The 22,427-nt window shown below is 36.7% G+C and overlaps 1 protein-coding gene across 1 annotated transcript in view; it reads right to left on the bottom strand.

Annotated features, from left to right (window-relative positions):
- LOC123534029 (methylcrotonoyl-CoA carboxylase subunit alpha, mitochondrial-like) overlaps positions 1-22,427 on the bottom strand; it is a 33,610-nt gene extending 11,183 nt beyond the window's left edge. The window contains exons 1-13 of the mRNA XM_053520095.1: positions 22,272-22,427; positions 17,828-17,871; positions 17,113-17,246; positions 15,817-16,034; positions 14,467-14,614; positions 13,952-14,073; positions 12,911-13,022; positions 12,391-12,472; positions 9,696-9,823; positions 6,657-6,840; positions 4,357-4,466; positions 2,614-2,827; positions 1,783-1,869 (exon numbers count right to left, since the gene is read on the bottom strand). Of these exons, the coding sequence (XP_053376070.1) occupies positions 1,783-1,869; positions 2,614-2,827; positions 4,357-4,466; positions 6,657-6,840; positions 9,696-9,823; positions 12,391-12,472; positions 12,911-13,022; positions 13,952-14,073; positions 14,467-14,614; positions 15,817-16,034; positions 17,113-17,246; positions 17,828-17,871; positions 22,272-22,309 (1,621 nt within the window). The 5' untranslated portion in view covers positions 22,310-22,427. The remainder of the gene's footprint in view (positions 1-1,782; positions 1,870-2,613; positions 2,828-4,356; positions 4,467-6,656; positions 6,841-9,695; positions 9,824-12,390; positions 12,473-12,910; positions 13,023-13,951; positions 14,074-14,466; positions 14,615-15,816; positions 16,035-17,112; positions 17,247-17,827; positions 17,872-22,271) is intronic.

Raw genomic sequence — 22,427 nt, 5'->3', positions numbered from 1 at the left:
CATTCAGTGGTTTTGGAGGAGATGTTATTTAAAGAAACTGTTGATGAAATGTCACCACATTCTCTGGCTGCCATGTTTTTTGAGGAATCAGAAAAATTTGAACAATATTTGTGGAAGGTCACACAAGGACAATTTGTGTGAAATTATTTTAAAATTGAGCTAACAGTTTCATACAAAAAGATTTTCTAAGTTTCTACTATATACACAGAGGGAAAAGTGACCAGCCCCCTGGCAGCCATTTATTTTGACAAATCGTAATAATGTGAACAATCTTGGTAGAAGGTCAAACAAGGACCATTTGTGTAAAATTATTTCAAAGTCAGGCTTGCAGTTTCAGACAAGAAGATTTTTAAAGTTTCCACTATATACATACAGGGAAAACTGACCACGCCCTCTGGAAGCCATGTTTTTTGACCTATCACAATGAGTTAAACAAATTGGTAGAGGGTCACAAAAGAACCATTTGTGTAAAATTATTTTAAAATTGGGTCAGCAGTTTCACACAAGATTTTTTAAATTTCCACTATATAAATGTAGGGAAAAGTGACCACGCCCCCTGGCAGCCATGTTTTTTGAAGAATCAGAATAATTTAAACAATCTTGGTAGGAAGTTACACACGGACCATTTGTGTAAAATTATTTTAAAATCAGGCCAGCAGTTTCGCACAAGAAGATTGTTAAAGTTTCCATTATATACATATAGGGAAATGTGACCACGCCCGCTGGCGGCTATATTTTTTGACGAATTGGAATAATTTGAACAATCTTGGTAGAGGGCTATGGAAGGACCATTTGTGTGAAATTATTTCAAAATCGGAACCATTGGTTTAGGAGATGTTGTTTGAAGAGTTTTCTATTTTTAGCTCTTAACGGTCCCCTATGTGCAACCAAGCGGAACCATTTGAACAACTTTGGTAGAGGACCACCACACAAGGAACATCCAGGTCAAGTTTCATCAAAATCCATTCAGTGGTTTTGGAGGAGATGTCGTTTAAACACAATTGTTGAAGACCGACGACTTGAAGGGACAGAGGAACGAAGGACATAGCGTGATCACAATACCTCACCATGAGCACTTTGTGCTCAGAAGAGCTAAAAAGGGTCATGTGTTTGAATTTTTGTTAAGTTGATTTGAAAATCTGGTCATCACGTAAGTTTCATTATGGCAGTCCAGCTTTAGAAAAATATTAACGTAGCCATTTTTCGAAATCAACTAGCTGGTTTCTCTTAATTCAATTTCATTTCCGTATGCAGAGTCTTGGCTGGCCTTCTTATTCTATGTTATCCAAATAAATGACATTTCAGCATTACTCCCAGTTTATCAAACCTGCAGAACATAGTACCTGAAGTCTGTGATTCTGTTAATATCATGTATTTTGCAATCAACTTTTGAGAAGAAGTTATCATCACTGGTATGATATATAGTGCAATTAGTTTCCTTTGATATCTTAAATACGACAAGACTGATTAAGAGTTTGCTCAGTGTATATCAATAAATGAGCCGTGCCATGAGAAAACCAACATAGTGGCTTTGCGACCAGCATGGATCCAGACCAGCCTGCGCATCCGGGCAGTCTGGTCAGGATCCATGCTGTCCGCTAACAGTTTCTACAATTACAATAGGCTTGAAAGCGAACAGCATGGATCCTGGCTAGACTGCGCGGATGCGCAGGCTGGTCTGGATCCATGCTTGTCGCAAAGCCACTATGTTGATTTTCTCATGGCGCGGCTCAAATAACTATTTACTAATATATCTTTTGATACGTTGTGATTAACAAATACCTTTATCTCCATCAAGCAGATTAATCCATCTTGTTGGGTTCTGGTTCACTCTGGTTGCAGTACACATCCAGAATGGTGAAAAAGGGTCTGGAAATAAGTGTATAAATGACATGTAACTGAATAACAAATAAATTTGCACGATACACTATTTTTCACAAATGCTATTTCCATACAGTAATTGTATAACAAGGTCAATTGTTTAATATAACTACATGTATGCCATTTTGTGGATTCTATTATATTTTATTTATGTTTAAGACATTAGATACTATGTTGTCAAATAATTTATTCTAAATTTAAAGAATTATGTTTAAAAAATAAATACAATAAAAATATGGTGTGTGTGTGTATTAAATGACTATGTATAAGTAATGTATAAAAATCACGATTAAAACTCTGAATACACTGTACAGTCGAAAAGCCTGACGTAATTCAACAGACAGGGTACAAACACCCAGCAAGTAACCTGGCAACATCCACATTATCAGTTAAAAACTTTGACATTAACATTTGCAGAAAATTTTATAAAACCTATTATGATTATCTCCCTTTATAACTCTAAATGTGTAATTCATGAGTAATATTAAAATTGAGCCGCACCATGCGCAGGCTGGTCTGGATCCATGCTGGTCGCAAAGTCACTATGTTGGTTTTCCCATGGCACGGCTCAAATAGTGATTTTCTAACCATGTAATTATGTATAACATCCATCTTGATGCCTTTTTAACATAAAAATTAAAAGCCTTACACAACTTTCAGAAGTAAATATTATTTAAAAATTCTACTACAACAACTAACAAACTCTGATAAACCAAGAAAGGTAAATCCTACCCTGAGTATTTTTGGCCAGTTCTTTAACTTTCTGCGCTTGTTGTAGCACCATAGCAACAGCTGCTTGACAAACTGCTGTGGTACTGGTTACACGTTCTGGAAACAGGTCCTGAGAGAACTGGGGGATGAAGTCTGTATGCACATTGCCTTTCATAAACTCCGGATGCTTGGCAAGGTCAGATAAAAACTGAATATTTGTGTTTAATCCAAGTACCTGAAAGAAAACTGAAAGTAAAATATTGGAGCAATTTTTTTATGAAAATCAATCAATTTTTAAAACTGGAAGAATTTTATAGTTGTTTTAAGCATTCACCCATGAATAGTACAAAATCATATTTCCACTTATAGACTCAACACCATTTGAGCCGTGCCATGAGAAAACCACCATAGTGGGTTTGCGACCAGCATGGAACCAGACCAGCCTGCGCATCCGCACAGTCTGGTCAGGCTCCATGCTGTTCGCTTTTAAAGCCTATTTGAATTGGAGAAACTGTCAGCGAACAGCATGGATCCTGACCAGACTGCGCGGATGCGCAGGCTGGTCTGGATCCATACTGGTCGCAAAGCCACTATGTTGGTTTTCCCATGGCACGGCTCATTTGTCTTGAAGAGATAAGCACTTAAAAAAACATAAAAAACTATTCTTCAAGGAGTTAAGACAATATCTGCCAGACACAAAATTGGAACAGGCACACTGACAAATGGACAATAAGAAAACGATACCCATCCATCATCAATAAGGGGTAACAAACAGATAGTATTAGCATGAACTGGTCACATACGAGAAACAAGAAGCTGCGTTCAATAAACGCTTGATGCCCCCAATGGCATCCTTGTCGAACAAAGCAACCTAAGTCCAAAACGAGGTCAAGTTCAAGGTCAAGGTCAAACTGAGGTCAGGTGATGTCTGAAGATGAGGAATGGTCACAGGTTACATCTGCATTAGTATCAAGTCATTCTATTAAGGGGTACTGATGCTAGACGAAATGGTCCCATTTGGTTAACCTCGTACGGACGGACGGACAAACGATCAAACGAACGAACGAACGGATGGACAGGACAATCACTTCATGCCTCCCGAATCAGGTATGCCAAGGGCATAAAAATCAAAATAAATTAGAGAATTATTGAACAAACTAATTTCTTCACAAGCTATGACCTAAAATAAAGATCGATAACACACTTTTAAGCAGTCTCTCATTAAAGCATAAAGTTAGCATAAGTCAAAACCGTGCAAAAAAGGGAGAAAGGCTAAAGCTGAAACAAGAGATAAAGATTGTAGCAGCTCAGTGAAGGAATATTCATATACAGGAGGAAAAAACAACTGTGCTTAGTGAATTTCCTGGTAATTTAAGAAGTTTTCAAAAAGGCTTTTGTTATCTGTTAAAAGCAAATAGACAGTAGGAAATCCATTCTGTTCAAATACTTTTTACAAGTACTGTGAAATCATCTTACTTCGCTGGCAGGAAATTTTGTTGTATGCACCAAAATGGGTATTGTGTAAAAATATGAAGTATGGATTTAAGCGTTTGAACACAAATTTCACGGAAATTTTACTTGTTTGTTTGGGATTTAATTTGACTCAAGCACAAAATCCCCCAAAATTAGTCCCCCACAAATACTTATGATTACACAGTAGTTGACAATTTCCCAGCATGAATAAGACATGGAAAAAATAACACTATGTCCCCACACAAAGGATTGAAGCTAGTTACCTATAGATTGAAAGTAAGAAATACCTACCTGGTACTCCATCAGTGCTGAGCGACATCTCCTTAATGCAGACTCTCTATCCTCTGACCATACTATTAACTTTGCTATCATTGGATCATAGTGTACCGACACCTCGTCCCCTGTAGCATGTTACAGAAGTGAATCACTCAGATTATGGCAAAACAACTTGCTTTACAAAATTACAGAAATAAAAACTTTTTAGAAAATCATTATTATTATTATTATACAAGATTATTGTATCAAAAGTGTTATTTTTCCTACTTTTCTCAAATCCCATGAACAATTAGATAAGTCACTTTCTATACAATATATCAAGAGCCATGTTAGACATGGCTAATCCCCCCGCCGGGTATATTATAATTGAAGGCTAAAGTTCCTGGCAAGTTAGTGTCTGAAAGTATTAATTTGGGGGAAAGCTTTGAAGAACCGTTTAGCTGTGGTCCGCATCAGGGGTTTTAAAGATGTGGAAGAAAAAATAAGTCAGTGGTGAGGTGGTTTACAGCTAAATTTTATTAATTTTCATGAACAGTATAGCTATGATGTTTTTCTATATGGCTACTGTAAAAAGAAGGAATGGAAAGCTAACAGGGAACAAGAGTGCCAGAATGTCACAATATACGCCCGTCACAGCAAATTTCTTTTTTCTAGCAGCTGTATTTACAAATGGAATTTTAACTTTGTGGTTGTTTAGTAATCATTGTAAGTCTTTTGTTTTTCTAAGTCCACAAAAAAACTCCTTACCAGGTAGAGATACCTTAAAATACACCTAAAATTGGAAAGTAACATCTATGTTGTACCACAGAAAAGTGGTCTTGTTTTTTCCCTACAGTCAATTATAAAAATGTTACAATATAAGTTATTTATAGTAACAACTAAGGGAAGTTAATCTTAAAAAAAAATTTTAAAAAATAAAAATTGTAAGTTCACACAAAAACCTTTACCAGGTAGAGATTGGTCAAAATACACCTCAAAATTGGATGTAGCATGCATGTTGTACTACAGAAAGGTGGTCTCGATTTTTCCCTACGACTAGTAATGAAAAAGTTATAATAAAAGCTATTTAAAGTAACAACAAAGGGAAGTAATTCTAAAGAAGGGAACTGCGCATGACACTTCGTCTCATGATGGTGTATAATTGTGCCAAGTTGCATCAAAATCCCTCCATACATGAAGAAGAAAGGCTTCAGACAAAGTCATTCTTGTATCTGACCTTTGGCCTCTAAGTGTGACCTTGACCTTAGACCTAGGGACCTGGATCTTGTGCATGACACTCCGTCTCGTGGTGGTGAACATTTATGCCAAGTTATATCAAAATCCCTCTACGCATGAAGAAGAAATGCTCCGGACAAGGTTTTCATTCTTGTATCCTTTGACCTCTAAGTGTGACCTTGACCTTAGACCTAGGGACCTGGTTCTTGCGCATGACACTCCGCCTCGTAGTGGTGAACATTTGTGCCAAGATATATCAAAATCCCTCCATGCATGAAGAAGATATGCTCCAGACAAAATTTTTTAAGAAAATATGATAAAGGGGAATAACTCAAAAAATAGGCAAGGTAGAGTTATTGTTCTTGCACACTGCACTTTCTCCCAATGTGTTCTATCAGTGTATGAAGTTTGAAGAAAATCCCTCCAGTACTTTTGGAGTTATGCTCCGGACAAATTTTTTTAAGAAAATAAGATAAACGGGAATAACTCAAAAAATAGGCAAGGTAGAGTTATTGTTCTTGCACACTGCACTTCCTCCCAATGTGTTCTATCAGTGAATGAAGTTTGAAGAAAATCCCTCCAGTACTTTTGGAGTTATGCTCTGGACAAAGATCGTTGCGGACCGACGGATGCATGCACAGACGGAGAGCATTTCTAATATCCCCTTCGCCTTTGGCGGGGGGATAAAAAATGCTTTCTCTTAAAAATGCAATGACTCATATCTTGTTATATTATTCAGTTTTTAAGTCATATGGCCATTTTGCAGCTTTAAGTGCAGTGCAGCTTTAACTGAGTTTTAGTGGAGAAGGAAAACTCCAGGTGCCCCTCCAGGCTTGGGCCGGCACCTTGGTAGAACCACCAACCTTCTCCAAGCCAGTTGGATAACATCATAATATGACAACCTGAGTGGAATCAAACTAACACAGGTTAGAGGCAAGTGCACTATGATGGTTGAATGGAAAACTGTTCTAAATTGTCCTTAAATTCATTGAGTTACTATAGTTTTCTGTTCAGCCCTTGACTGGCATATGCAAGTGCTTTCTGAAGTTTAAAATATCTGAAGTTAATCTGGAAATATGTTGCTTTAAAGTGTTATTTACCTTGCCTAACACCAGTGTCTATTCTGGTGTTGCTGTCTGATTGTGGGGGTGACAAATGTAACAAAGGTCCAGCCCCTGGCATAAAGCTGTTGTTTGGATCCTCTGCATATATACGTGCCTCAAATGCATGTCCATTTAACTTAATATCATTTTGTGTGACAGGTAACTGTTCTCCTGCAGCAACCTGAATGGGGTTAGAAAGAATACTAGTGTGTTGTATTACAATTTTAAACCATAAAGCAGTATAAAGGGGTAATTATAACAATAAGGTGTATTCGACTCAACTGCCTGTTTTGGGTGATCCCAGTCACATAATCTCCACTCCAGATCAATCTACTGTCATAACGGACCTTTTATCATATACCTCTATGTACTCAAAAAGATTTTTTAAAAACAACAACAACAAAATGACCCTTAATGCTATAGACGATATTTCAAATTGGAACTCTTAAATATTGCAAGTCTCTGAAATACAATATGAGCCACACCATGAGAAAACTAACATAGTGCATTTGCGACCAGCATGGATCCAGACCAGCCTGCGCATCCGCGCAGTCTGGTCAGGATCCATGCTGTTCGCTTTCACAGCCTATTGCAATGTTGGTTTTCTCATGGTGCGGCTCAATTAAAATTTTACTGAGATTGAATTCCTATGTTGCATTTACATACCAGACTTATAAACTGAAAAGCATACTAGTAATTAAACATTTTAAATGAATCAGAAGGAAAGACATTATGATAATTTTGCGAACTTTTGGTTACAAATATCATATCAGAGAATCTATGAGGCTTATTTTTTCAATTTTTTCATGGTTATTTTTCTTTTTGAATTTTTCATAAATATTAACACAGGATTTTAGTCCAGGCATATTCATGTTATAGATTCTTAATTTCCTCATGTGTGATGCAGATTTCTGTTTCTGTCTAGTTTTTATTTTTTTTTTTGTTAAAAATTGTAACAACTACAGATTATTTATAATAAATAAATTATGATACTTTGGCTTGTACCACAGTAGTATGAAACACTTTTCAGATTTACGTCTAAAGATCTTTGTATTACTTTAAAAAATTAGTTTTCATTTAAAGTTTTGCAAGATCAACTAAATAGATATGACTCCACATCAACAATGTTTGTCAGAAATGATATTACTCAGCAAATAATTCTTTTTCAACAACAGGCAAAATCAATTATACATCATATATACCAGATTCTACTAGCACAAAACAGCTAGTAACAACAGAACAAACTTAAGAGGTTATTTCTTCAAACATGATATGACATTTAGGTGCCTGGAGTTAAGAGAAGTACAAAACAAAACCCTAAAAACTTTCTCTAAATCCATACTCAGCATGAATTCTTCCCATCAGAGGCAAATGTTTTCTCTTCAAACTGATCTATTTCGAAATATCATAAAACAGCCTAGTACGTTCTGTTTTGTCAGTTTCTAAGTAATACTAACACATTCTAGGTCACTTAACATTTTTCAAGCTGTTTTGGTTGAGGAATATCCCAGATACCACTCTCGGCATTATTTCAGGTACCTGTGAGCACCCAAGTAGAACCACTGACCCTCTGCAAGCCAGCCAGATGACATTCTTACCCAACAACTTAAGCAAGAACCACACCTGCTGAAGTGAGACACGTGGTTCGAAGTATGTGGCCTGAACTATTCCATCATGGAGATCTATATATATAACAAATCAGGAGTGTCATTAATCCTTGTCCTGCTAAATTTCTATAATGAACTTGTCCATCTTTCAATTTGGACAGTACCATTAACTATTAAAAGGGGTGCTTAACAAAAAGATGAATGGCAAACTAAATGGCAAACAGCACAGATCATGATCAGACTGCACAGGCATACTCTGTTCAGCATGATGAGGGTTAATCACTTACCTTTATCTGCCAGTCCACAAGGTCAGTACCAGTGACCGTTTCAGTTACAGGATGAGGGTCAATCACTTACCTTTATCTGCCAGTCCACAAGGTCAGTACCAGTGACCGTTTCAGTTACAGGATGAGGGTCAATCACTTACCTTTATCTGCCAGTCCACAAGGTCAGTACCAGTGACCGTTTCAGTTACAGGATGAGGGTCAATCACTTACCTTTATCTGCCAGTCCACAAGGTCAGTACCAGTGACCGTTTCAGTTACAGGATGAGGGTCAATCACTTACCTTTATCTGCCAGTCCACAAGGTCAGTACCAGTGAACGTTTCAGTTACAGGATGAGGGTCAATCACTTACCTTTATCTGCCAGTCCACAAGGTCAGTACCAGTGACAGTTTCACAGTTACAGGATGAGGGTTAATCACTTACCTTTATCTGCCAGTCCACAAGGTCAGTACCAGTGACCGTTTAAGTTACAGGATGAGAGTCAATCACTTACCTTTATCTGCCAGTCCACAAGGTCAGTACCAGTGACCGTTTCAGTTACAGGATGAGCGTTTCAGTTACAGGATGAGGGTCAATCACTTACCTTTATCTGCCAGTCCACAAGGTCAGTACCAGTGACCGTTTCAGTTACAGGATGAGGGTCAATCACTTACCTTTATCTGCCAGTCCACAAGGTCAGTACCAGTGACCGTTTCAGTTACAGGATGAGGGTCAATCACTTACCTTTATCTGCCAGTCCACAAGGTCAGTACCAGTGACCGTTTCAGTTACAGGATGAGGGTTAATCACTTACCTTTATCTGCCAGTCCACAAGGTCAGTACCAGTGACCGTTTCAGTTACAGGATGAGTCTCAATCAATTACCTTTATCTGCCAGTCCACAAGGTCAGTACCAGTGACCGTTTCAGTTACAGAATGAGGGTCAATCACTTACCTTTATCTGCCAGTCCACAAGGTCAGTACCAGTGACCGTTTCAGTTACAGGATGAGGGTCAATCACTTACCTTTATCTGCCAGTCCACAAGGTCAGTACCAGTGACCGTTTCAGTTACAGGATGAGGGTCAATCACTTACCTTTATCTGCCAGTCCACAAGGTCAGTACCAGTGACCGTTTCAGTTACAGGATGAGGGTCAATCACTTACCTTTATCTGCCAGTCCACAAGGTCAGTACCAGTGACCATTTCAGTTACAGGATGTTCAACCTGTAATCTAGTGTTCATTTCCATAAAGTAAAATTTCTGATTTTTGTCCATGATAAACTCCACTGTGCCTAAAATTGAGCATAAATATACATGTAGATGTATTCAAAGTTAAGGTCCACTAATGACAACTTATAAACAGGTTACTGATTTAGCCATGAAGTAAAGAACAAATATATTTTATACGAGGAAGGAGAAAATATTTACTCAAAAGTCATACAGATGTTGGAATAGTAAAGACTGAGTAAATTTTGCATCGGCTTTATTTAGCAGCTTCATAATTAGCAAGCCTCATTTTCATTGTTAACAACTTGTGAAACATACGTCTCTGTGTTTATGCTAGGAGCCAACAACCTTAACTACTTGGCTACTGAAGCCCCTCAATTTCTTTTATTGTTGTTGTTCAAAGGGTTATTTTAGATAAAAGGAAGGCAATTATTCCATTAAAAAGGTTTTGGCTTTATAGGTGCTATGATTTAGAGAATTTCCATGACAGAAATATTTAATCCCAGACAGTAATTTTAACATCCAAGAAAATCACTGAGAATTATATCACAAGGATGCATCAAGAGTGATAATATGCATCTGAAGACAAAAACAAGAGGACCATGATGGTCCTGAATCACTCACCTCTTCCCACATGACCCAGTTTTGAGTATGACATTGTTTTTTCTATTATTTGACATAGTGACCTAGTTTTTGAGCTCATGTGACCCAGTTTTGAACTTGACCTAGATATTATCAAGATAAAAATTCTGACCAATTTTCATGAAGATCCATTGAAAAATATGGTCTCTAGAGAGGTCAAAAGATTTTAATAATTTTAGACCTACTGACCTAGTTTTTGACCGCAGTTGACCCAGTTTCAAACTTAACTAAGATATCATCAGATGAACATTCAGACCAACTTTCATACAGATCCCATGAAAAGTATGGCCACTAGAGAGGTCACAAGGTTTTTTTATTATCTGACCTACTGACCTAGTTTTTTAAGGCACGTGACCCAGTTTCAAACTTGACCTAGATATCATCAAGGTGAACATTCTGACCAATTTTTATGGATATCCATTCACAAGTATGGTCTCTAGAGAGGTCACAAGGTTTTTCTATTTTTAGACCTAATGACCTAGTTTTTGACCGCACATGAACCTCTTTCGAACTTGACCTAGATATCATCAAGATGAACATTCAGACCAATTTTCATACAGATTCCATGAAAAATATGGCAGTTAGAGAGGTCACAAGGTTTTTCTATTATTTGACCTACTGACCTAGTTTTTGATGGCACGTGACCCACTTTTAAACTTGACCTAGATATCATCAAGATGAACATTCAGACCAATTTTCATACAGATCCCACGAAAAATATGGCCTTTAGAGAGGTCACAAGGTTTTTCTATTATTTGACCTACTGACCTAGTTTTTGATGGCACGTGACCCACTTTCAAACTTGACCTAGATATCATCAAGATGAACATTCAGACCAATTTTCATACAGATCCCATGAAAAATATGGCCTCTAGAGAGGTCACAAGGTTTTTCTATTATTTGACCTACTGACCTAGTTTTTGAAGGCACGTGACCCACTTTCGAACTGGACCTAGATATCATCAAGGTGAACATTCTGACCAATTTTCATGAAGATCTCATGAAATATATGGCCTCTAGAGAGGTCACAAGGTTTTTCTATTTTTAGACCTACTGACCTAGTTTTTGACCGCACATGACCCAGTTTCGAACTTGACCTAGATATCATCAAGATGAACATTCAGACCAACTTTCATACAGATTCCATGAAAAATATGGCCTCTAGAGAGGTCACAAGGTTTTTCTATTATTTGACCTACTGACCTAGTTTTGAAGGCATGTGACCCAGTTTCGAACTTGACCTAGATATATCAAGGTGAACGTTCTGAGCAATTTTCATGAAGATCTTGTGAAATATATGGCCTCTAGAGAGGTCACAAGGTTTTTCTATTTTTTAGACCTACTGACCTAGTTTTTTGATGGCACGTGACCCAGTTTCGAACCTGACCTAGATATCATCAAGATGAACATTCTGACCAAGTTTCATGAAGATCTTGTGAAATATATGGCCTCTAGAGAGGTCACAAGGTTTTTCTATTTTTAGACCTACTGACCTAGTTTTTGATGGCACGTGACCCAGTTTCGAACTTGACCTAGATATCATCAAGATGAACATTCTGACCAACTTTCATAAAGATCCCATGATAAATGTGACCTCTAGAGTGGTCACAAGCAAAAGTTTACGGACGGACGCACGCACGCACGCACGCACGGACGGACGGACGACGGACACCGCGCGATCACAAAAGCTCACCTTGTCACTTTGTGACAGGTGAGCTAACTAGTTCAATTTAACATAAAATCACGGAAGAAAAAACAATAATTAAATTTAAGAGAAATTCACTGTTTGAGATGTATTATTTAGATTTCCACAAAATTCTGCCTCGTATTCATTTTCAGTGTGCCAGTATGTAGTTTGACAGTATGACATATTTACAATAGTGTACAAACAGTAATTTTATCACATAATAATGCCGCACTTTCAGCCTTCTTCGTTTAATAGGAAAACAAATTGTGTTGTACAAAATGTACAACATAATTATACTTATACCTGCTCCCACATAGTTGACCGCCTGTGCAGCTCTTACTGCAGCTTCTCCTATAGCTTTCCTTGTCTCCTCACTTAGACCTGGCTGTAAATACATATACTTTGATAATTCTTCATTCATTTTTTTCTGTCAAGACTTTAAGTCACCCCAATATGGCAACTTTCAAACCAAAACTGTGGCAAAAAAGCATAAAAAATTCTCCTGTCATTTTACGCAGCCATGCAGATACAGATGGACCTCTTTACTGAGCTATGAACCTTTCTTTATGCTAGTCTGAAGGTTTCCTAAAAGGAAATAACCCAACTGACTTTGGTCAAGCTGGAACAAACAGTGGTGAGAGTAAAGCCAGTCAGTGATCAGAACCTCTTGCTTACAGAAACCATAGAGGTACATTTCCTACAGAAAATACATCTTAAAAGTATATAAATTCTCTTCTAAATATAAAGTTTTTCTATAAAATACATATAGACACTCTTGAGTCATTTACACTGTGACTGTTATTTATAGTCCAGTAGTACTTACTGCAGGTGCCTCCTCTATGATTTTTTGGTGTCGTCTCTGAACACTGCAGTCTCTCTCAAATAAATACACATAATTCCCATGCTGATCTCCAAACACCTGCACCTCTACATGTCTGTAAATAGAACATCACAAGACTTAACCCTTATCATGCTGGACACGACTGATTCTGCCTTTTGCGACCAGTGCAGATCATGATCAGCCTGCACATCCTTGCAGTCTGATCATGACCTGCACTGTTCGCCATTCATTACGTATCTTTTTGCTATGCACCCTCTTTAAAAGTTAATGGTACTGTCCAAATTGAAAGATGGACAAGTTCATTATAGAAACTTAGCAGGGTTAGGGTTCAGGTAGTGGCTCAGTAATGCCTGTTGGCATTTTCCATCTGATTAGGTACATATTCATTGTATGTCATTTATGAATTATCAGGTTGTAATTAAAAAGCTATTTTCATTTATGGCTGAAAAATACCAAATAAAACAGCATAAGAAGAATATGTACCTGCATGAGCATTGCGGGTTGTCATTGCTGGGCCAATACCTTTTGACAATACCTTTTCTCAATATTTTCACAATCATGATATCACAAATTTAAGTACATATTGTGATCAATAACTGCTGAAATTGTTTTAGCTATTTCTGTAAATAGTTGCCAGATGACCACTTTTGCAAAATTATTTTTAAATCTGATAATCAGTTCCAGTGCACAAGATTTTTAGAGATTTTCATTTTGTTCCTATGGCAACATGTCTGCAAGGCTTTGTTTCTGGTAGTTTGGTAGAGGACAACCTTATGAATACTATTGTGAAGTTTTATCAGGATAGGTTAAATGGTTTCAGACATGATAACTGTTTCAAATGGAGAACTGACATGCTGTGATCATACTAGCTCATCGCCGATGAACTAAAAACTTAAATTCAATGACTTATGATAGTTTTCCGTTTTCAGCCCTCACTACATGCCAAACCTAGTAGACTTTCATGAAAAAAGAATTGCTGAACATTGAACTAACTTCTTGGACTTTACAGCAAACATTTCATACCTTGGCATTTCTACAAATTTCTCTATAAGCATGACTTGATCTCCGAATGATTTCATAGCTTCTCTCCGTGCTGATTCAAGTTGTTCATCAAACTCTGACTCTGTCATGGATATTCTCATACCCTAACATATGCAATACAGAGAAAATTGATCATATGTAAATAATTATTCAAATAACCACCAATTAGTCAATAATAATAAGAACCAATTAGTCAACAGTTCATGTTAATGATCTAAAAGAAATCTGAACTGAAACTACAGTAAAGTACATTGATTTGAGTTTATCAAAAATACTTAGGTCAGTGCTTTTTTATGTTTACTTCTGCCCGTCTTAAAAATGAATTTTTAACTTTTAGAATATTATTTAGATTTTTTATAAATGAATTAAAAACTTCAAAAGTGGTTTCAAACTAAAAAATAATGTTATTTTATTTAAGCTGTCTGAAAGAATTTTTAACTTGTCTTAGAATTTGCTGAACTCTTTAAAACCTGCCAGAATTAATAAAGTCATCATACCTTTCCACCTCCACCTCGGACAGCTTTGATCATAACTGGGTAGCCAATGGCAGCCGCTTCCTGTTTCAATCTAGAATCTGATTGGTCATCACCATGGTAACCTTCTATAACAGGAACACCTGCTGCTGACATAATAGCCTTGGATGTACTGTAAAGCAAGAGTGCCATACTGTCACAATATAAGCTAAACACAAATATTAAAATTTCCCTTTAAAAGTATTCTATTTATTGAGTTGACTGAAAACTGTTGAAATTTCGAGTAATTCAAGGGCTGTAACAGTTGAGTCATAGGAATGATTCATTTGGTTATTGAACTTAGCCAAGATCTAATACCATTAAACATTCATGTTTGGTGAACACTGGTTGTCAACTTCTCAAGTTATGGAGAAGACAATTTTTGTGGACACTGCCCACCACCCACCTGCCTACAACATATGTTCCCATAATACGTCCTGTTTCATGGGCTTAAGAAAGTGGGAATAATAATAAGGATTAAAATATACCACAGCTGTTTAGGAGCAGGGACCTGTGTGGCTGAATTGTCAAGGCTATGAGTTTGAATCAGCAGCCCCTCAATGCTGCTAGTTCAAAACCCTGTAAGGGATTTAGAATTCTTTGATACGATAAAGCCCAGCTGGCTTAAGGAAGCCCAATGGTACTATGCAGGCCAACCTTGAAATACCATATAACTGGGCAACCTTAGAGTATTCTACCATCCTTAAAAGCTAAAAAGCCGTCTTATTACCAAATTTGTTGGTGTTATTTAAAACCAAACAAAACCATTTTGGATCCTTAAAAATATGTCGAATATATGGAAAAACATCTTCCAATGGGCCATTAATAATTACAAACTCATCAAAAATACTCTACTGATAAGCTTCTAACGACTCTTTGTTAACAAGGAGGGAGTCTCTGTGCCTGCATGGCTAAGGTCAGTGACTTCAAATCATATGCCCCTCACCACTGCCAGTTCAAACATGTGGTGCAGAATTCTTCCATGTGAGGAAGCCAGCCAGCTGACTGGAAGGCTGGTGGTTCTACCTAGGAGCCTGTTTGTGCTGGAAATAATGCTCAGAGGGGCATCTGGGGTCTTCCTCCACTTTGAAAAGCTGGAAGTTGCCATATGACCTATTAATGTGTCAGTGTGACCTTATACCCAACAAAATCAAATCAAAATCTTTTCCTTTTTAAAGAACTTGCACCTGTTATTTTTCTTCTCTATGGCTCCTAAAACAATACTGCACAGAAATGCTGCACAAATTTTCAAAGTCTTCAAAATCTTTGCTTTCATTTAATGCATTATCAAATGGTGATAAAATACCAAAGACTGCAGAAAAAAGACAAACCTACCTTTTAATACCCATGTCCCTGATTGCTGTGGAGGGTGGTCCTATAAAGATAATACCCTGATTTCCACAAAGTTCAGCAAATTCTACGTTCTCTGACAAGAACCCATACCCTGGATGGATGGCTTGCGCCCCAGACCTCTTGGTTACATCAATGATTTTGTCCTGGCAGAGGTAGCTCTGGCTCGCTGCAGCCGGACCTATGTGGTAAGCTTCATCAGCCTGTAACCATAGCAACAAAATAGAAATTGTAAATCTGTCCACCTCTTAGTTAACTTTATAAAACGTCATTAAGTTTGACTATAAAGAAAGCTTGGTGGCAATTAGTATCTTTGTTTTATGGCAAATATATTTGTCTGCTTGTAATATTGTTTTATGATTAGTGCAGTTATTCAACAGTCTTTCAGTTATTGTAATAGCAGCCAGAGAACCTTAAGCAGTGTTCTGGATTCTGTACCAGTATTCTCAGCAAGTAATTGTTGACTTCTCTATGCAAGTCAGAGGTGAAAAATAAAATGGCTTTAGACATATATTTTTTGTCATCAAATCATCACAGGACGCATCGCCCACTCATCCAATGATCTGCCATTAACATATGGCATTTATCACAGTGTGAAGTTGTGCTGAATTTGTCAACCAAAGTTTATCCCCAAGACATTCATAAAAGAATAGGGAATTAAAAATTATAAGCTATAGAGCTAGAACTCTCCATAAAAATGTTTTGTGTATTCAAATGTTTCAGTAACTAGTAGTTCCTTATAAAGTACAAATTCAATTGCGCAAACACACTTAGAATTTGCCTGAGACAATGTGTTTCCAATAACTGCTATCTGACACTAGTACGTAACACTGAAAGAAATGCACTTACAGCGACGTAATAATTAAGGATGTGATCTCATCAATGATAAAAAACAAATCTAGGATACATGTCAGTGGGTGACTTTCTTTGGGTATGGCGAAATGCTCATAACATGACATAATAATCATGTGTTTCATAAAACCATGTGCAGGAGAAAATTTGCTATTTTTTGCCATTAAATCATTACTGTGTTAACAATCCAGTTTTAAAGACTGAAGTACCTTGGTTACATCAATTTTTAATAGCCGTTGCTTGTGACTGTGGATGGAACATCAGGGGACGTAACTAGAGACAGATTGGGACTTGGGTTTTATCTTACTGATGGCCTGACCAACTGACATGAACAAAACAATAGAGCTTATCATTGAAGGAGAGCTACTGATCGAACTAAATGTTCAGACTAATGAACTGACATAAGCAAAGCAAAATGGCCCCTTTTACCATTGAAACATGTAGCGCATTTTTATCAGCCTCACTGTATATGGAGACAGTTCTGATACCCAGACTTCTAGCTGTTTTGATCACTCGACATGCTATCTCTCCCCTGTTAGCTATCAGAATCTTCTCTATTGATGCTGAAATATTGACACAAGAACAATTTTAAATTCAAATCTACTCAGACACAGGTCAGCAAACATTTATTTCTACCAACTGAAGAGTCAACAATAAGGCTTATTTTTTGGGGACCAGTATCCCATTATAACAATAAGGTTAATTAACCTTTAGCCTGCTGGCGGCAAACGATAATGCCTTTGCCACCAGTGCAGACCATGATCAGCCTGCACATCTGTGCATGCTGATCACGGTCTGCACTGTTTGCTGTTCAGTCAGTAAATTTTCAGTGAACACCCCTTTGAATAGTAAGTGGTATTGCTTAAACTTAATGATGGACCAGTCCATTATAGAAATTTAGCAGGATAAAGGTTAAATAATCAGAACTAGATCAATACTAATGCAACAACTGATTTGCAAATGGAAACAAACATAAATTTGGAAACTTCTCAACTACAATTTTCTATTATCTTTCATTTAAGTTTGTATTAAGGCAGTGAATATACAATCTTGAGTCATCACCTACGCAGATTGCCGAAACTGTCCATTATACAGAGAGCATTGTAAAAGCTCTTATAAACAGAATTGTAAGTTGTGAACTTACATTTGTTAGAAAGCTTCCTGTTCTGAAGTATCAGCAGAGACAGTCTGAAAAAGTTGTATTCAAGGTTGCAGCTTTCATTTATATTTAATATAAGGTAAAAAACGCTGGTCGCTGACCAGTGTCAAAAGTATTCCTACATACATTGCATACTGGATATCATTGTTTGTAGTACAATGTATTACAGTATTAGCCCTCACATGTAACTTCTCAATGAAAGTTCAAAATCTTTTCCAGTCAAAACTGCTTAGTAAAGTTGTCCGTTGGGCAACCATAAATTTCAAGAACTGTTTATTTTATAAGAATTCATTAACAGGTATTTTCTTTAAAACTAGGGATCTTCCAAGTTCCGATAAAATGGATGAAAATCTGTCATAAATAAGGGATTTGGGAAATTAATGAAGAAAATTTTAACAGAAATTTAACTGATGCACTCTAATACTAGATTTTATTCAAGACCTACACGAGGCTGACAGAATCATAGATCCTTGTTGTTTTTTTATATATTTGAATCATCCTTATACTGCTATTCAATTTTAATTAATATGACCAAAGACGCATTAATTTTCATCATCTATATCTAAATTTGTAGCTGTGAATTATTCTCTCTATGGTAGTTTACCAGAATTAAGTTTTCAAGTTTTATTGTAACATATATGACAAGAACTTGTTTAGCCAGCTATGACAATTTTAGTAGTTACTACTCCAGGTCTTGTCTGCAGCAAGAAATTTGGCAACTGCTATTATATTTTGAAAAAGATTTGTTTTAAATTGAAAAAAATCGTGTTTATACAGTGCATTCGCGGTGCTATGAATAACAATTTAACGAAATACCAGTATACTACGAAAAGGTGTTGTGGTCCCGGCTGCTTTCCTTCTTATTTCTATGTTACATGAAAGTTTTATGAAAATGCTATTTTACGAAAAATGCGCTCCTACAAATATATTGTTATGCCCTTATGGCCTGTTTTCAACTTGTTTGAGTTGCAATTTTATGAATACCTGTACCGGCTAAGTTTTCACACCTTCCATTCTGGCGCTATGTTGAACGGTTGTCACGGTGATGCGTGAAAAATGCTTTAGAGCAGAAAGTGTCACTGTCCATTAGCTGGGCGTAAACAGTAATTAAAGTGTGAAAACTTACAAATTAAGTGCGAAACACATTACGCTGTACACTCTGACACAAGTTACTTGACATTACAGTGATTAATCTTTTCTCATATAAATATCGGATCGGATGGCCCACCAGTCACACGTGCTTCAATATCTATACGTCTCATACAATCACTGCATAAAGAAGATAAGAATAAATATTAAAGTCCTGATCATCTGTAAATTGATGTTTTGTTATTCCGAGCAATTCAGCGAACGGTCCAGGTCATATGGAAGGATAGCTTAATCGGAATAGGCAATTTACGCGTTCCTGTATATGTTTTATGTATGCATTTATATTTATGTATAGGGTATAAAAAGTAAAAAACACATCCTGTCCTCATTATATTTTACATTCCAGATACCCTCTGAGTTCATATTTGAATTAGATTTGTATTTTTTTTTTTTGTGTAGTAAACCCCGATGTACATATAACCGATATGAAAATCTCATGTGTAATATCAAGACGTGTACATTTGGGTAGTTGTTACGATGTGTAGATATTATGGTGTCGCATTAAAGAAATTTCATATGCTGCGCTCGAACAAAAATGCTATATTACAAAAGAAAAAGCCTGTCCCTTTGTTTTTCGTAGGGCTGCGATTGTACTGTATTACAGTTTTCAAATGCAATTTTCTGATACCACATTATTACTAATCATTTATATCTTATCAACTGAATTTGGAGAATTTTGCCTTCTATCCTTGAATCAAATAAAATTATATAAACTTTTTCTGCTGGGGATCAACCAACTGTTTACTGAAGTCATTTTATAACAGGAAAAGTCCCTGGAATCATGAGTGACAAAGGTTTTTGTTGTTGATTGTACACTGGTGCAAAGCTGACTACCAACAGACTTTAAATGAAAACAAATTTTAAGTAATGCCTTTACAATAGTACTGGCGAATTAGAATTGGCAAGAGCATGTTATAATATTATCTGACGTACTGGTCCACTCAGGTGTGGGGTAAGGGCAACTGCTCTGAAAAAGTTAAGTTGAATTCTGATATTTGTTTAGATATGGACCAAAACAACTTTTTCAGAACATCATTTGAATATTATGTCCCCTTTTCTCATATTCTCCACAGACACTTGGGGTCTGGAACCCCTACCCCCTCCAGCCCAAACTACTACGCCCCTGCATATATTTTTTATCATCATCATTGTATATCCAGACCCAGACACTAATCACACAAACATTGTTAAACTTATTTGAGCTAATTTAAAAAAGAAAGTGTCTAGCCCTCTGGTAACCAGACGCCTAGCCTGCGTTCTAGCCATCCGGTAATAGATTTCCTAATGAATAAGTAATGATACCTATTATTTACTAAATTAAGATATCGATACTTATCTGCGAACAAAATTTTGTGTGATACTAAAGATTTACTTTTAATGGTGTCGAATAAATCACTGCATTATTCAGCCGATAAAATGAAAGATTGCCGAAATCAATAATGGCAAGATCGCTGTGACGTCACTCATTAAAAATCTGTTCATCTGGTCGGGGGCAAAACAATGATTTTATTGGATCAGAATTTTTAAATATTAGCAACTTTTTCACTGAATTTTCAGAATTAAAACAACTAATTTTGAAATACTTCCCTACACTTTTATATATTAGTATTCAAATATTCTTTCAATGAATAACTATTTTAAATGACATTTAATTTCAATAGCGGCAACTTTTAGAAAAACAAGAGCTGTCACTAATGGTGACAAATGCCCCCGCAGTGCCTTGACCTTTGATCTGGTAACCTTCACCTTTGACGTGGGTGACACCAAAGTCAATAGGGGTCATGTACTCAATAAGTGCTATTAGCATGTGAAGTTTGAAGGTCCTGGGTGCAGTGGTTCATGAGTCAAGTGCCTTCATGCAAAAAGTTAACATTGGCCCCTGTGACCTTGACCTTTGACCTGGTGATCCCAAAGTCAGTAGGGGTTGTGTACTCAATGAGTACTATCAGCAGGTGAAGTTTGAAGGTCCTGGGTGCAGTGGTTCGCGAGTAAAGTGCCTTTATGCAAAAAGTTAACGTCGGCCCCTGTGACCTTTGACCTGGTGACCCCAAAGTCAGTAGGGGTCGTGTACTCAATAAGTACTATCAGTACGTGAAGTTTGAAGGTCCTGGGCGCAGTGGTTCGCGGGTAAAGTGCCTTCATGCAAAAAGTTAACTTTGGCCCGTGATCTTGACCTTTGACCTGGTGACCCTAAAGTCAGTAGGGGTCGTGTACTCAATGAGTACTATCAGCATGTGAAGATTGAAGGTCCTGGGTGCTGTGGTTCACGTGTAAAGTGCCTTCATGCAAAAAGTTAACGTTGTGACTAACGAACAAACGAACGGACACTTGAAAACTAATAATAATAGTAATATGCCTCCCTTCGGGGGCATAAAAAACAGTACTTAAACGTTCATTTTATTTCGAAATAAAAGTCAAAATTAATGAATGAATTGCCTTTTTTATAAGCTTAATAATTTCCATTCATCATAAAAAAATATTTCTAATTTTGTGTTTAAAATAATAAGATTTAAAGTTTAGGCTGTTAGAAAAACAACATTGACTTTCAGCAATCAATGTTTTATCATTTCTAAAAATAGAATCTCGAAGGATTTGTATACACACAAGATCTCGTAATCAGTAATCAATTCGAGATGATGGAAAATATTCTTTGGTATGTATTCACACACTATTTTGTTTCCAGGTAAGTATTGATATCTTAAGTAAATAACAGTTAAACTATATATAAATAACAGTTAAACTATATAAAACCATTACTTATTAATTAAGAAATCAAATTACAGTACGGCTAGAAAATCCCCTGATGATTTGCTAGCCGTACGGTAACCGGACATACCGGATGGCTAGAACGCAGGCTAGGCGTCCGCTTACTGGACGGCTAGAGTCTAGACACTTCCTTTAAAAAAAACATGGGGTATTATATATTTTTTTTAAATTAGCTCAAATAAGTTTAACAAAATTTGTGTGATTAGTGTCTGGGTCTGGATATACAATGATGATAATAAAAAATATATACAGGTGTGAAGTAGTTTGGGCTGGAGGGGGGTGGGGGTTCCAGACCCCAAGACAAGTGTCTGAGGCTACAATCAGATTTTCTTATAAGACAGAGTACTGCATATGTGCGGTAGAAGGAACCTTTTACTAAATCATGTTCTTATTATTAATAACAACATGATAGTTGTAACATTTGTCCGTTTACAAATTATCCGAATTCTAACACACTATACCAAGGTCAAGTTAACCGACAATTTTATCAATTTCACGAAATAACAACACTTACCTGTTAAATTTTGAAAGTGGATTTATTATCGTATTCATTCTGACAAGATGACAACGAAATCGCACGATTTATATCGATACAATTGCAAAATTAAGAAAAATATTTTTTTGAGACGGAAGCAGACATTATCCGTCGCTTACAACATCAAAAACACGC

Source organism: Mercenaria mercenaria, chromosome 12, assembly GCF_021730395.1.
Source record: "Mercenaria mercenaria strain notata chromosome 12, MADL_Memer_1, whole genome shotgun sequence".
NCBI classification, from domain to species: Eukaryota; Metazoa; Mollusca; class Bivalvia; order Venerida; family Veneridae; genus Mercenaria; species Mercenaria mercenaria.
The sequence above is the reverse complement of the archived record's forward strand: the minus strand, read 5'-3'. Positions and strand labels throughout refer to the sequence as shown.